The sequence below is a fragment of the Papilio polytes genome, unplaced genomic scaffold (assembly GCF_000836215.1).
Source record: "Papilio polytes unplaced genomic scaffold, Ppol_1.0 DF824191.1, whole genome shotgun sequence".
Classification (NCBI taxonomy): domain Eukaryota; kingdom Metazoa; phylum Arthropoda; class Insecta; order Lepidoptera; family Papilionidae; genus Papilio; species Papilio polytes.
This window is the reverse complement of record NW_013525013.1, coordinates 3,928,172-3,944,713: the sequence shown is the minus strand read 5'-3', so window position 1 is coordinate 3,944,713 and position 16,542 is coordinate 3,928,172. Positions and strand designations below refer to the sequence as shown.

Below are 16,542 nucleotides of genomic sequence, written 5' to 3'. Positions count from 1 at the left end.
CCGCCGACGTATGGATTATGAAGAAATTTTATTGTGCGCGTTACCTATTTATTAATATACAATTTATATTTTAAATAGATGTTTGTTCAGCCAAACATAATCTAATATTATATTATCCTAAAGTTTAGATGTATAGATGAATGTTCGTAGAAGTTTACCGCCAAAACGTCTGAACGGATCTCGATGAATTTAGCATGTAGAGCAAAGTCTGGAAGAACACTTAGTCTACCTATTTATAATTATTTTTTTAATTATCATGGACGAAAGCGAATATTACATTACTGAGACATTTTAATTAAACACTGTATTACTCAAGTATTTAAATATCAAGCGATAGCGTATAATCGCTTAATAATTATTTTTTTATTAAATTTACTGAAGGTCAATGATCGGATTGTTTAAAATACGCCTAAAGAGGTTACTTAAAATAATGGAGCCAGAAATTTAAATTTCATTATTTGGAAAAAAAAGTGTATCCATTGTTATATAAAATGTTTTTGTTTCCTTATTCGATACTCACGTTGAATACGAAACCCAGCGCATATATTTATCTTTGGTTGGTAATGCCGAGGTATAAGTGCATAAGGCTGTATTTTCCTTTGAATAAAATTACTATACGATAATATCCCTAATCCCAAGATAAGCGTAAAAAAAGAAATTGATATGTAATGTTATAAATAGTTACATTGAAATAAAAAAGGGACCCACCTGCAAACATTACCTTTTGAATGAAAAATCAATTAGCAAAAGTCAGTCTACCAGAAAGACATGACATGACAGAAAGACAGACGAAAAATAAAAAAAAAAATCGAGAACTACCTTCTTTTGATACAAGCGTGAGTTAGATTGTCCATAACTGATATGTTACAGTTTATAAATAAAAACATAAATTATTTTATTTATAATAATAGTATTACGTGTGTAAAATATGAGAATTTAAGATGAGAAATATCACCGCGTAGAGAGAAATTTGACATTGAGGTAAATCATAGTAACCCATGGTAAGGAGGCAAGGTCTAGTTGTAACATAATAATTGTTTACGTTACTACGTCCGGCTGCAGCTGCTATCGTTGGTTACAGGCTCTGCATTCAGTCATCAGCTGTCCACGCGTGTTAACTATTCGTTCGTTTTAAAAATGAACGCGATATGAGCTGCGTGAGTTCAAGTTAAATTTGCGAACGAATAAAATAAATCGTTCGAATATGGCTGTGATCGATTTAAAAGTTTTTGGTAAGTAATTTTTTTTTGAGTTTTTAATTTAGTTTTTCGTTTTATGAGAATTGTGACATGAATTAGTTTAATTATTTTAACGTTATATGAGAGTATTTTACTTGTACCCTCTCCAATTATAACCTCAATGTAAATATTTACTGTAAAGTTTTTATTTTTGAAAAATCAAGAGTAAAAAAATCTTAAATTAAAAAAAGCGTGAAATTAAAAATGTATTTTGGGATTACAATAAGCATAGATTTGGATACGTAAATAATTCTTAAAATTAACTATTTTAGCTTACTCAAAAGATAAAACAGTTGTTTTATTTTAAAAGGAAACTACGGTTTTCAAGAAAATTGCTGTTAAAAAAGTTGAAGCTGTCAATCCCTTTTAATAAGTGGCGGTAATTAAAATTAAATGTGTCAAGGGGAAAGATGGTAGTAATTTCATTTTTAATCATAATTACTTATAGAAAAAAATGTTGATTTGTACCTAAATTATGAAATGTACATATATATGAGGTTAAGACTGGCAACAGACTTAAATATTGCTAAAAAATGTTTTTATGTAATTTATATGCGATTATGAGTGAAGTTTTAAGAGGAAAATTGACTGTTCTTTTAACAAGTTACCTGCGTAATGTTATCATAATAAAATTGTATGAGACATGACACTGAGCTTCACCAATTGTTACCGTTGATTTCAGAAACAGTTGTACAAAAATATTGCCGTCTTGCACGATCTATTTTAAAAAAGTGACATAAAGACATGTTTTTTACGTTTTTTGGGCAATAGACATTTACAATAATTGTAATCTATCTGATTACCACTAACATCAATGTACATCTACAGTGAAATTCGATCGTCTACTGTTTGTCATCACAGTAAAGACAGCCCAGACAAAAGTCTTGTTATAGAAAATGTTTTCGGTTATAACAAATCCTACTTGAATTAGGCAGAAATCTACACCAAAAACCATCACCATTTTCTCTTTGGCATTGCGATTAAAATAGTTAATTGTAGACAAGTCACTCTTTTATAGCTAATGTGTACGAGGACGTATACTCGACGCAATTCTACTATAAACATAACATTATATGTTAAAAATAAGGTCATAGGAAAGTTTCTAGACATGCAATGTTTACGTAGGATACGTACAAATGTTTAAGAGTATATTTTCATATTGAACAAGGATAAATATTTTTTTAGATAACATTGTATTTGTAAGAAATTAAACTATTCAAAATTTCACTTATCTTAGTTACTCACATAATTAGTTGACTTTTCCCAACATGGAGGTTTTCGAAGTATGTCTTTAGAAGGCCTTATTTATTTCGTACTTGCTTTTGCCCGCGACTCCGTCCCCGTGAAATAAAAAAAATAATAAAAGACAGAGCCTATGTCACAGATAATTTACCTTGACAATGGTGTAAAGTGTAGTTTTTGAGTTATTTCCATACATGCAAAAATCAAAATCTTTCCTGTTTATTAGCAAGATTACAATTTAGGACATATTATGTAGTCTATGGATGTTGTTCTATTAATAACATATCGAACGATATTTTATGATGTATCTTTTAGAATAAGCTATCTATGGTTAAGGATTCAATACGATATCTCTAAATTTGTATATTAAAGTACTCATCCGCTCTGTATTCGAAATAACTTTTGTATAGAGTGGATAAACACGTTATTAAAGTTACTTTATTGTTCAATTGATATTTACTATATCAAGGTTACATTTTAAGTACGTATTCAATGTTATATGTCCCATCACAATTAAGTAAATATATTGTGCGTAATTTTGCATTCGTAAAATCCTGTTACCGACTCGTTTTTTGATACTTATTTAAATCAGTGTGATTATCACAAAAAGGTTAAGACGTGTTGTTTAAATTACTTATTTAACATACCACAGTATTTAGCAAAGCGAAAACTAAGTTTTAATTAATCTATACACTTCTATACTAATGTTATAAAGAGCATAGATTTGTATTTTTCACCTTTAAAAAGGTATTTTATCAATGAATAACAAAGGCTATGTCTTTTATTATTTATAATTTTATACGAAGTCGCGAGCTATAGCTAGTCGTTAAAAAGTTAACTTATTATAATTGATAGTAAGTTAAATTCCTTACTTAAGTTACCAGTTACTTTACTTGTTCAAGACTTCGTGTATACGGAATTAAACAAAAACAGTAAGAAGCTGGTGTTCTTCCAGACTATGTTCTGTACTAAATTTCTTTGATATCCAATAAGTCGTTTTTGAGATACGTGGTAACAAACTTTCAAGCTTTTTCATTTATAATATTAATAAGATATAAGCCCTTTCCATATGTTTAAGCAAATAGTTCAGAACTGCAAGTATGGAGCGGCCTTTAGTACAATTAGTATTATAACAGAATCGCTTTGGCTGTTTTTTTTTTATTTTATGTCAATAATGCTTTTAAGATGTTGTAAATGCGGTAATCTGTGCTCTTACTAACCCTTATTTATTGATATAATTGGTAATGGACCGGTATTCTCAGACCTAACGGGTAATGCAGTTCTAATCACAACAGGAAAGCTGACAACAAATGTGATTCGACAACCGTTAAAGATTTTTTTGGCTTACTTTTTGTACGATTTAAGTAAAGTCACTAAATAAATAAGAAAAAAAAACTAAAAATAGATCTATGTTGACAGGGGAGAGTTACCAAAGTATGTAGTGTTTACTGACGTCATTTTCCGTTAAGATTAGAAAACTAGACTTACCTTTTATTGTCTAACTATCTTACTAATATTATAGATGCGAAAGAATGCGAAAGACAGATATAGAATATAGTCCGCAAGAATACAAGAGGCAATAACAATTATTTTTTTTTTCATTTTAATTTCTCGTGGAGGAACATGCTAGTGACAGATGGTATGCTTAATAATACGTTATTGTTGTACATAAAAAAATTAAAGGCTTTTAGATGAGTATGTAAGTTAATTGTATCTGTATTTAAAAAGTGCGATATTAAACAAAAATCATTGAATTTAATCTGTTTAGCGGGTTTATCCATTTTACCTTGTAACTTTGCACCCATGATAATATTCGAAGAAAAAGTTTAATTTGAATCTGTATTCGTGTAAATGTACAAAATAATTGGTACGTAATTCCTTAAATTAATGTAAAAAGTAGCCATTATTACAACAAAGACTCGTAAATTTATTTTAGTTTAAAATAAATTTTCGTCACAAGTTTTTTGAATGTTTAAAACCGGTATTACACGTTTAAATATTAGTTTTTTTTTATAATGATAAATATCATGTAATTAATTTTATTAATAGCTCAATCTAAAGTAAATGTTTCGTATTATAATAATTTTATAGTCATAGATTTATAGTTTTACTTCTAGATGGAGCGTATGGAGCACGAAAGTGAGACGTGTTAGAAGTACTCTGGAGTCCTTTTGATGCTTTCCCAAGTGGTGCCATTCATTTTTTTGATATTTTTAAAACTAATTAAAACATTACAATTTAAATAAAATTCCATATTATCTTTAGACTTTATATTAGAGGAAGTTTGAAAGTAGCGCCAGTGGTAGAGAAATTGAGAAGCAAAAGGTTGGCGAGGTATGGACATGTTATGCGACAAGACGATGGGGACATAAACCAGAAAGTGTTAAGAATGAATGTGGATGGCTACAAAGGAAGAGGAAGACCGAAGAAAGTATGGATGGACTGTGTGGAAGAGGATATGCTTAAGAAAGGAGTCGATTCAGATATGACGGCTGATAGAGATGTATGGAAGAGCAGCACATATTGTGCCGACCCTCCATAAGGCAAGTTGATGATGATTGTCTTTAGGCTTTCATTTGTTTTAGTTAAATTCAATAATTAAATAACAAGAATTAACATTTTACCAAATCTTTTATCTTAAATTTCTTTAATTATCAGTACATTTTTCCGAATTTGGGAATTTACTGTACGTATACTTTTGCGTCACGCACACATTTCGAAAATTGAAAATGTCAAACTTTTCCTAACGTGTAAAGCATCATCTAGAGGTATATTTTCTATGGATGAAATGTTATTGACCTAGGCGAGGTACTTACCTTTTATTTTCTGTTTATCTAGGTACTAAGATACGTTGGTGTTCGCATTTCTATTTCTTACGATCTATTTTTACTCACAAACAAGTTTGTCGGGTTATTAGGGCTTAAAGTTTCTTCTCTTTGCATACCGTATTTGTACCAAGGCATAACGGCGTTTAAATAAATTGCTGTTTTCACATATTGTCTTTAAAACAAATAGACCCCGTTTGATTATACTAGGAAATTATAACTTTTGGAAACATTTCGTTAAAGAAAATCTCGAACTAAGGTTATTATTGTTAAAACACATGTTAACTAAATATAACTTTCTTGCAAATTAATTTATTAGTATGCGATAACATTTAGAATGAGGAAGACATTTAAATAAGTAATAATGTGTGTTTTTTGAGGTTGATAAATGATAATTAATGCCTAAAAGAAGTTTTTACTGTTATCCTGGGTTTTAAGTTAAACTCGGCTCGCGACTTTTGGAAATATGCTTTAGCCATTAAGTGACTGTAAGTTTTTTTTGTAAATTATTGAATTGAGAAGAAGAATTAAGTATTTATTTTAAAGTCGTATTTTTTGTCTTAACAGTTAATGATTATGCTTGCTTTTTGTATCTAAATCCAATGTGATCGTATTAGTTGTTCCGAGAAATCGGTTTTTATTGATAGTATTTTTTGCTGGATGAGATATGTTGGATAAATACACATACCACGGTAGAATCTAATTTCGATTGAGTTAAAAACCTTTAATGTTTGGTAAAGTGTTTCGTTTATTTCAGTTAGGTAAGCCTGGCAATGAATCGGAAAAAAAGTTAAAAAAGAAATGGATATGAATCGTTTATGTCACGGATAAGCTCAACATAAAACCGAAATTATGGTAGTATTGTGTAGAAAATGGTTCGCTTCGCTTTAGTTCCGTTTCGCTTTCGCCACCGGAGCGCTCAACGTTACCAATTTCACTAGGAAACTTTCAAACCTCTAAAGTTGAAATGCATCCTGAATCGAAGTCATTGAGTCTTATAAGATATGCGCTACTGAAGTTTTGGTATACAATTCATCGCAATCGATGTTGCGGACTAAAAGAATTGTTATGTGTTTGGGAAACCTGATCGTTTCGTTTCCACCGTCGAGTTTTAACGTCAACATTTAACGTTGTAACAGTGAAGCCTCGGGGTGTTATTAAATACTGGCCGTTGTTGACGCTCACAGCTGCCACGAAGCGCCGATAAAAGAATGTACAACTCAGTTTCATTTCGACTCGTACGTGATTTTTATTGGATTCTTATCTCGATTTGCGTTCAGTATTTGATTTGCTGGCATTTCTTCGACATCATTAATTTCTTTCACGTTTTTAGTACCCATAATATCTTTATCACTTCGATACAATGAAATTATTTGTAAATCCTTTATTACATTATCTATATAAAACTATAATAAAATTGGACTGACTGTAATATCAAAAGAAAAATTCCAGATTTCGGGAAGATGATGTTTTTGCGTTGCTGAAATCGTAAATCGCATTATTTTTTTTGTCTATCTGACTGTATGCCCCCAAGCCGCGTTTATTCCGGGTAAACTCCGAAATGGCTGCACCGATTCAAACCGGACTTTCACTGAAGGGTAGCTCACATAGGCAGGCATATTATAGGCTACTTTTTTATCTTAATGTTGCATGGACGAAGTCGCGGGCAACAGCTATTCTATACTTCTATACTATTATAATAAAGCGTAAACACACACTTATTTGTTGCCTAAGATGTCAGCAATTACAGCATATTTTTGAATAATTCTTTTTTTAATAAAAAAGATACTACGTACTCACTACACTTACGTCACGCTTTAGGCTGTATATTTTCACACTATTTAACTTAGGGGTAAATATTTTGGATAAAAAACTTTATGTGGGAAAGAGACCATAAGTTGTTGACCAACGTTTGTCATGTCATGTCATTTTCACATTTGTTATTGATAATTTAACAAATGTAAACAATAAAATATTTTTTTTATAATTCCATGCGAACGAAGCCGCACAGGAACAGCTTGTGTTAAAAAAATGTGTTTTGTGTAACATGAACGTATTTGTTCTAATTATCAATTGGCTAAATTACTATTATTTCTAACTTTGAATCATGGTTTTTTCCTGTAGAATAGCAATAATATTTTATGTAAAAACTAAAATGAACGTGACGGATTTTCAACGTCGTTTTCATATTTGCTTTCGAGTTTCATTTAAACTTAACATTGTCGTCATCTTATTAACATAAACTATTCAACGAAGCGTAACTAAAAGGATCTCGTATTTGAATTAACATTTCTTGTCGGGACGTCATAAAAAATAATAATAAGCCATTATTCAGTATCATTACTTCCTTACATCATAATAATACAAATTTTTAAGTTAGTTTTACATGTACCTTTTTAATTAAAAGTAAAACCGTTAGTTTTAGACGAAAAATGTAAAGAAGACATTATAAACTACTTCGAAAACCCACATTAGTAGGTAACAAAAGATTGTCTCACAAAAGTCTTAAAACCCACACATTGATAAGCATTTTCTTTGGAATAAAAGAGTATTACTAACTTCTTGCCCGCTCCTTCTTAATCATTGGCATGCTCCCCTCACCTAAATCAATAGTAGGCAATGTCGACGTCGACAGCTAATTAAAGAATTATGAGAAATGATTCCAGAGTAAAGTGTCCTTTATTTATCCGGCTCTAAAATCTGGTTTTTCATATATACTTCTGATGTTAAATATGATTCACGTATAGTTTTTGTTTTTGATAATTTCCCGAACGGCTACACATAATAGTGGAGGAGACGTAGCCATACTCAAGGCCGTTCTAAAACGTCCCGACAATAACTATTGTGTTTTGAATACTCATTTCCTCAATAGCAAACGTAAATTTAGTTTAAATTGATACTATAAATGTAGTTTGTGGTAACGTTTGATAATAACAATGTATAGTTTTTTTTTTTTTTAACACAAGGTGGCCAACGAGCAAGCGGCCACCTGAAACCGCTAAAATGGCGAAGCGACCGCTGCCCATAGACATCCGCAATTGCAGATGCGTTGCCTACCCTTATACGACGGAGGAGGAGACGCACATAAAGAGAATATTTCCCCTTCCTATGCATCTCCTCCACCGTCAAATCCACTTCCTCTTCCCAACCTCTCCTTAAAAGAAAAGGGTGGTAAAGAGAAAGGGACTTAAATTAGGCCTCCGGCACCACACTCATCAGACGAAACACCGAATTGCTTCCATTTCACGCCTGTCTTCTGTGTGGTCGTGGTATTACACCGGGCGTGCCGACCCATTCGTGCTAAGATTTTAAAGCGGGCACACCTGAAATAGATTTTAAATGTACTATCTGCGAGGAAAAAGGCACAAAGATAGAATATATTGATAATTTTAAAGAGGAAAATTTACTTATGAAAAGAGTACAATTATACATTTCAATTATTTTAACATTCACAAACTTTAAAAAACGGATGAAACGAGGCAACAAATGGCAGAATTGCGAATGTTAAGATGGATGTGTGGGGTAACACGAATGGATAAGATACGAAATTAGTATATTAGAGGAAGTTTGAGAGTAGCCCCAGTAGTGGAGAAGGTAAGGAGTAAAAGGTTAGCATGGTATGGCCAATGTGGAGGGATGAATCGTATGTTAAACGAGAACGTTACTTTTGAGTGTGAAGGTACACCGGTAGAGGTAGACCTAGAAAGAGATGGATGGATTGCGTGAAAGGTTAACAAAAAGGGAGTGATGACTGAGATGACGTATGTTAGTCATGTGGAGGGAGTAGGATAAGGAGAAAGATGATGATGATGATGAAACTTGAAAGCTGCAATAATTTTTCAATCTGAAGTCATTATTTATGTATATTTTGTCAATAAATTAGCCTGATTAAATATGTTAGTTATCATTAATTGTAATTTGAACCTATATCTATTGCATGCGGTATGATTGTGTGATGAGAAACAATATAAATTTGTGTAATATCATTGTCACGTCGGTCTGTACGTGTTTGCTTTTAGTATCGTTTGTATTTGACAATTTGTTAAACAATTATGTGGAAATGTTTGAGCAATTACATTTTTAATCAAGGTTTGTGTGTTCTGTTCTATCCCTACCTTACAAATTACCGGGCAGATTTTGATAATTTGCTAGGTTATTCTGAGGAAGTCCCAAAATGTTTTTGCTCTAAAGTTTCTAAATTATTGTTAGATAATTTAAAGTATTTGTGTTAAACAATTTTATGTTACTAAAATAAAAAGCACAAATTATTGTATCGCTTTATTATGATTTACGTTTTATTTATTCCTTGCAAAGACAAGTGCATTATCCTCACAACCAATGGAAATGAACGATTCTGAAAATCGTCATACGATTACCGTGCGTTTCCACTGGTAATACCACGATCAAATAGTAGTTACCATTACTATTATTTTTTTGTAAAAAAAGGAAAACCATGTACGGGTGATTCGGTGGTGAAAACCCACGCTTACTTGGACTTGTGAAGTATTAGGTGCGGTTGGACGATTGACATAATGTGCACTCGCATTATAGTATTACATCACGTCACAATAGATTAATTGTACGTGACAAGATGTACGTCTCACAATAGTAGGATGTAGTTTATTTCATTAAAATGTTAGAAAAATAATAATTATTAAATAACATTACATATCAATTGCTATTTTAATTTGTAGGATTTATTATTCTTTACACGGAAGAAACTACTCGAATGGATAAATTACGAAATGAGTATATTAGAGGACGTTTGAGAGTAGCCCCAGCGGTAAAGAAAGTAAGGAGTAAAAGGTTAGCATGGTATACCATGCCCATAGCCATGTTATGACGAGAGATGAATAGCATGTAACAATGAGAACGTTAGTTATGAGTGTGGAGGTACACTGGTAGAGGTAGACCTAGGAAAAGATGGATTGCGTGAAAGGCGACATTATCAAGAAGGGAGTGATGACTGAGATGACGTATAATAGAGATATGTGGAGAACAAAAACCTGTTGTGCCGACCTTACGGTAGCAGGATAAGGAGGAAGATGAAGACGGAAGAAAGTACTTAATGTGAACAAATAAGCACAGAAGAATTGATTTCAAAATTTTGTAGAACTTAGAATTGTTTAGTAATTATTACTTAAGCGGTAGATTAATGTTGGTTTATCGTACCATTTACATTTCGATATTTATTTAATAGTTGATGTAGATTTTTCCTCGAGATTTCCTCGAGAGATTCCTGGAACGGTAAGAAGTGTGACGACTGTTTTGGTACTGTGTTACATAAATAATATTAACTATAGTTATTCTTATGTTTTCAGACGTGATCCCCGCGAGATTGAACCTGGGTTTGATGATATTCACAAGCTGTTGGGTCGTGTACATGCTCCGTGTCAATATGAGTTTAAATCTTATCGCTATGGTGCCACCCACACCTAGAAATGTCTCGTAAGTACAAACATTATAGTCAAACTTTACCAGCTCTTATTAAATTTATCTTGTAGAATAAAAGTAGTTGTAACTGCTATTATGTGCTTCGATTGTTCATTTTGCGATAGTTTTTTTTACTTAACGATGTAGAAAATGTCTAATTATGACAATTATAATATCGTTAAAATATGAATAGATTAAAATGTACATAGAAAAACGCTTAACAAAAATCATGCGGGTGTAAATATTTCGGCTTAAGCTTTGTGTTGGGTAAACGAGGAAAACAAATCGTTTTGAAGATAACATAATGGTGTATGGTACTCTAAACGGTAAACACTTCTAATAGTATTTTAATTTATACTGATTTTATCGCAAAAACAGGCGTAGAGCTTCCTATGTGAAGGCATTAATACGTTGGTTAAAGAGGTGATTGACTTGCAAGTGGCTTTTGCAACTTTCGCTTACTTTATACTTAAAGTCTTCTTAACATACCCATATCATGTTAAATGTATGTTACAACTTTAGTTTGCCGAACGTCTGGATTTCTAAATAATATATTTTAACTATTTACAATGGTTATTTTAATAGGAAACTCATTAAAATAAGTAAAATTTCACGTTCAAGGAAAATTAAAAAGTTGCATCAGGAAAGTGAAACAAGGAAAATGTATAGTATAATAAATCATGTGGGGATGTCCTATGCAAATATATCTTACTGTACAGAAAGTAAAATTGCTTAATTTGTTTCAAGATATCAAAAAGAGAAGTAGTCTAGTCTGTTACCAATCCCTAAAGATATTCTTCGACTTCTGGATTTTGGATTCCTGTTCTCATTATTGTATTTCCATGACTCATAGATACACTTTTTTACAGCATAATTACATAATATTTCTACGTTAGTAGGAAGTATTGTAATACTATTGTTATTGTAATTATAATTTAATGATAAAATAGCTGCCACCCTAGACCTAGCCTAGATCATCGTCTAGCGAGACCCATGTCACCCAATTCACAGAGGCTGCATACAGATGTGTGGAGGGCGAGGCAAATTGTGGTATTTAGATATATGTTGTTATATTCTTCTTTTTGATTTCTGTGTACAACTTGTTTTTTTTTTCTTCTTCATTATCAGTTGTTTATTGTATTTTTAACTTAAAATATTATTATTATTACTTTAAATATTATGTATTATCACATATGTAGATATAGTGTCACATTAGATTTATTCTGTAAAGATGCTATATTCTCGTTATTAAATAAATAAAAAAAAATGTCTTCTTACATAAAACATATTTTTTAACGTTTTTTCTATAACACAGGGTACAATCTCAGTGCGGTTCAAAAGACGATGTTATGGTGAACAAGAGTATACACAATGCTGACATCGCAGAAATTAGAGAAGCTCCAAGACAGGTAATAAGTATTAATATATGAATAATTTATATACATATGTGAACCCGGAATGAGTCGTAATGACAAAGTAACGTGAAAAGTCAAAATAATTAATCAATGTTATGTCGTAGTCTATACAAACTAACGGAACAATGGTGTTAAGTTCCCATTAAGTTATGATTAATTTTCAGACTTAGTATTGTTGAGACTTGGTCACATCATACCGCACTGACAAAGTATAAATAAGCTATTTTAAAATCGGGCATTTATTTTTACTCAAGGTAGTATGGAGACTTTAGTAGTCTATACTATTATAATAAAGCGTAAACACATACTTCTTTGTTGCCAAAGATGTCAGCAATAACGACATATTTTTGAATAATTATTATTTTAATAAAAAGCCCTACACTTACGTCACGCTTTAGGCTATATATTTTCACGACATTAAACTTAGGGGGGTAGATATTTTGGGATAAAAACCCTAATGTGGGAAAGAGACCATAAAATGCTGCCAACATCAAGGAAGCGAAATTGCCATCATGTCATGTCGTTTTGACATTTACAATTGAATTTGGCAAATGTAATCAATAAAACAATTTTCATAATTTCATGCGAATGAAGTCGCATGGGAACAGCTAGTTTTTCATAAATCTAAACTAAGGGTTTCCATCAGTAAACTTTTAGTAGTGCGGTTATAACTAAATTTTTATATATCACTTAAAATACCGTTTTAATTAAAAATTATGAATTCATATATACTAAAGTATATTTTTCAATCGGAGATATCTCTCCAAGGCACAAAAACAGTTCATATTCCGGTTATCAACTTTGTGAACTCAAAGCTCACAAGAACTTTGTTTGACTTAACGTAATATATTTGTGCATCTGATTTGAAGTAAAATATCACCTTGTTATATTGTATTTGCTATATTTGGTAATGTATATATTTAAGTTGCCTTGTAGATATATAAAATTATCCAATTTTTAATAGAACATATTTATTACGTTATTCTATTGTAGCTGAATTAGCACAGATAAAATATGGCGAATGAAATTTATTTCGATTACGCAATCCTCATTACATATTTATTTAATAGTTTATATATGAAATGTAATATTTTATCAGCATTTACACAAAAAATTAGTAACTTTCAGGATTCAAAATGTTGATACTGAAGAAAACTTTTTACCCTATCATTTGAGACCCCTTTCCACTTAAATACTTATTGTATCAATACTCCTAATGTTTTACATGCATTTTAAAATAATTTTACGCATAATATGTGTAATAACAACTTTAATTAATTAAAAAAAAATACAACAACGTAAACAATCTATCAATACAATTTATTTACGTCGTTGGATCCAGATTAATTCTAAATTACCCTTTAATAATAGTGCCACGATCGTCTGTGACTAACAATATTTCTCGAAGAAACAATATAATGCCTTGTAATTGAATTTCACATACCGTGAAAATGATTAAACTACGTTATTCTAGGAATGTTTATAACTTGTTTCTTTCATACTTAACAATAAAAACTAACTTATCAGAAGCAACTTAAATTAAGTTTCTATATCTGAATGAATTACAATAAAACAAATGATAACATAAGTTACATTTATAGCTTTATTCTTATCGAGTTTCAACTAAATCTTTTCCTTTTGAATTACTTAATTACAGTAAAACCATAAAGTTTAAAATAAACACTTAAATTATGCACTAAAATGTTTTGGATATGATCAATAAATACATCTTCAAAATAAACTGCAAAAAATTGAAGTTCCTTCTCTAATTATTTCTTGTACCTTTTGCTTAGGAATTGATTATTATATAACTAAAAAATAATTCAATGAAGACTCTATTGCAGCGACACCTGGTGTTTTACTAAAACGTTATTATTCACAGGATAACGGACGAGCACAATTTAACTGGTCTACAGACCAGCAGGCGATGATCCTGGGCGCTTACTTCTGGTGCTACCCCATCACCTCTTTAGTAGGAGGTATGGCTGCTGAACGCTATGGACCTAGATACGTAGTACTCATCACTTCGCTGGCCAGTGCAATACTCACAGCTCTCGGACCTGTCGCCGCGAGATATGATTATATAGCACTCATCGTAACGAGATTCTTCCTTGGATTTGCTGGTGTAAGTATACTATTTGTTGTTAATAACAGACTTGTAAATATGCTCATTGTGGTGTAGAATTTAGAAGCAATCTTACAAAATTTAAATTGTACTCATGCTCACAACTACAATATTAGTCAGAAATAATGGTGCTTGGGTCTAGTACATCGGTACTAGTGTGTGTTTTTAAGTGTCTAACAAGGTTACGGAAAATGTGCATAACTACTCTTGTATTCACAGACTTTATGTTGATTTCCCCTAATACAAAAAGGTATATACTAAACACAGTATAAACTTAGGAGGAAACGTACAAACTGGCAAAGATTTTCACAGTATAACTTGTTCGTTGGCAAATATTCATGAAGACTTATTGACGTGACGTCATAACTGTTTGCTTCATAACTTAGCGCCGAGCGAATGAATACAAGCATTGTTTAATATTCGATGACTATATTTTATGTATTTTAATATTGGTCATATGTATATTTTATCAGAATTACGCATGAAACATATGATACGAGTTTTGAATCAGTAAGCCACCTTGAGACCCTACCAACATAGTTTACACCAGTAAATATCAATAACTAGGTACCTAACTAGTTTGTTTTTTTAATAAATAATAATGTTTACCTGGAAACTAACATAAAGAATGTCTCGCAAGATCGATCTTCGAATTCAGAGCGCCTACATCGTCCAAGCCACTTAAAAAATTCTATCCTTAATTCATGAGACAAACAAGTATATCATAATTTATTCATAAAATAATTACCGGTTAGCGGAACTTGATCTTTATTTTAATATAATTCGATTCTTGGATGACAATGTGTTATTAATTTATTCGTCAAAAGCTTAAAGTTGGCGGGTTAGTGCCATTTTAATTATATTATACTCGTAGTAACTTTCCACGTTTTTATAGATATATTTAAAACATGATGGACACTTGCATTATACTTGCGTTCATTACGTCGATGAGGCATGGAAAAATACAGTATCAAAAAAGCGCAAGAGAATTTTGGTGTTGTAAAAAATGAACTTATATTTCGACATGTTTTCGGACACTATTATTTCGCTAAGTAATAGTTCCCAATTCACCATTCTTTTACTCCCCCTTTTATTAAACATTTTTTATAAATTGTCCTGTTATTGCTGCTAAAGTTTATAAAATATTATATTGATAGATATTGGTGTCCATATTATTTTAGGCGAGTTTGTGGCGGCTATTGCCCTCTAAAATAATTATCATTTGAGCAAAATATAAAATAAGCTTGTTTTTTTCGCATTATTTAGAATCAAGTTGTAGAGTCCTCTGATGAGATTCTGTCATATCTGATTGAGTAATTGTGCACATATAATAGGTCACTTCTACTAAATCATAATTCCTAGTTCGTGTAGGAAAAATCGTGGTCTGACGGAATCATAATATCTATAATAATACCAGATAAGGAAATTATTGTTGCCTTCAGTTTTAGGCATAGCGATCGATATGCGAAGTATATCGATGCAGAAATGTGAATACGGAAATTGATGTAATAACTAATCTAAAACCGCAAAATCATAATAATTCGTTAATTTACATTCTCCAATTTGACCACGAAAAACTGCTTTTAAACTAATTTAAAGTATTTGAATATTTTAAAGCACAACAGATGAGATTTTTATTAAAAAATGTATTCTTTTAATTTCAGGGATTTATTTATCCTGCGTTACATGTTCTCGTGGCGCGTTGGGCGCCCCCTGCTGAGAAGGGAAAGTTTGTGAGTGCTATGATGGGAGGCACTCTCGGGACAGTCGTCACCTGGTCACTAACAGGACCATTGTTAGAGAAGTTCGGATGGGCTTCAGCATTCTATGTCCCTTCAGCTTTAACTTTAATATGGTGCGGTTTCTGGTGGTATTTGGTAGCAGATACGCCGAATGAACATCCAAGGATCTCAGACCAAGAAAGGAAATACATATTAGATGCCCTCGGAGACAGGGTCACGAATGCGAAGGTTAGCTAAATATTTGCTATGCATATGTAAAGTAAATTTACTATAACAGTGTAGTGTTAATTTTAAGAGTATATCTACTTATGCTAGGTATCTAAATTTCTAAATATGAAATAAGATGGAAACCATATTTTTATCGTATATCGCAGATAATTATAATTTAATTGAACGTATAACATGAATTGTTTTTTCTGTATAGTAATTATGTTCGTTTTATAATTAATTCTGTATTGTCTAGGTCAATTTTTCTCCAACGCAGTACCATTCTTATAAGTTCTATGTCATATAAGTACGTAA

At 31.5% G+C, this 16,542-nt stretch overlaps 1 protein-coding gene across 2 annotated transcripts; it reads left to right on the top strand.

Annotated features, from left to right (window-relative positions):
- Positions 1-1,070: 1,070 nt before the first annotated feature.
- LOC106110836 (uncharacterized transporter slc-17.2-like) lies at positions 1,071-16,282 on the top strand. 2 transcript variants are annotated; one of them, XM_013292766.1, is made up of 5 exons: positions 1,071-1,232; positions 10,627-10,753; positions 12,054-12,150; positions 14,036-14,278; positions 15,943-16,282. In XM_013292766.1, the coding sequence occupies exons 1-5, from the start codon at positions 1,205-1,207 to the stop codon at positions 16,255-16,257; spliced, it is 810 nt and encodes a 269-aa protein (XP_013148220.1). In that variant the 5' UTR covers positions 1,071-1,204; the 3' UTR covers positions 16,258-16,282. The 2 variants fall into 2 exon arrangements, with proteins under 2 accessions (XP_013148220.1, XP_013148222.1); XM_013292768.1 differs by having other exon boundaries at positions 1,072-1,232; positions 12,054-12,147.
- The last annotated feature ends 260 nt before the right edge of the window (positions 16,283-16,542 follow it).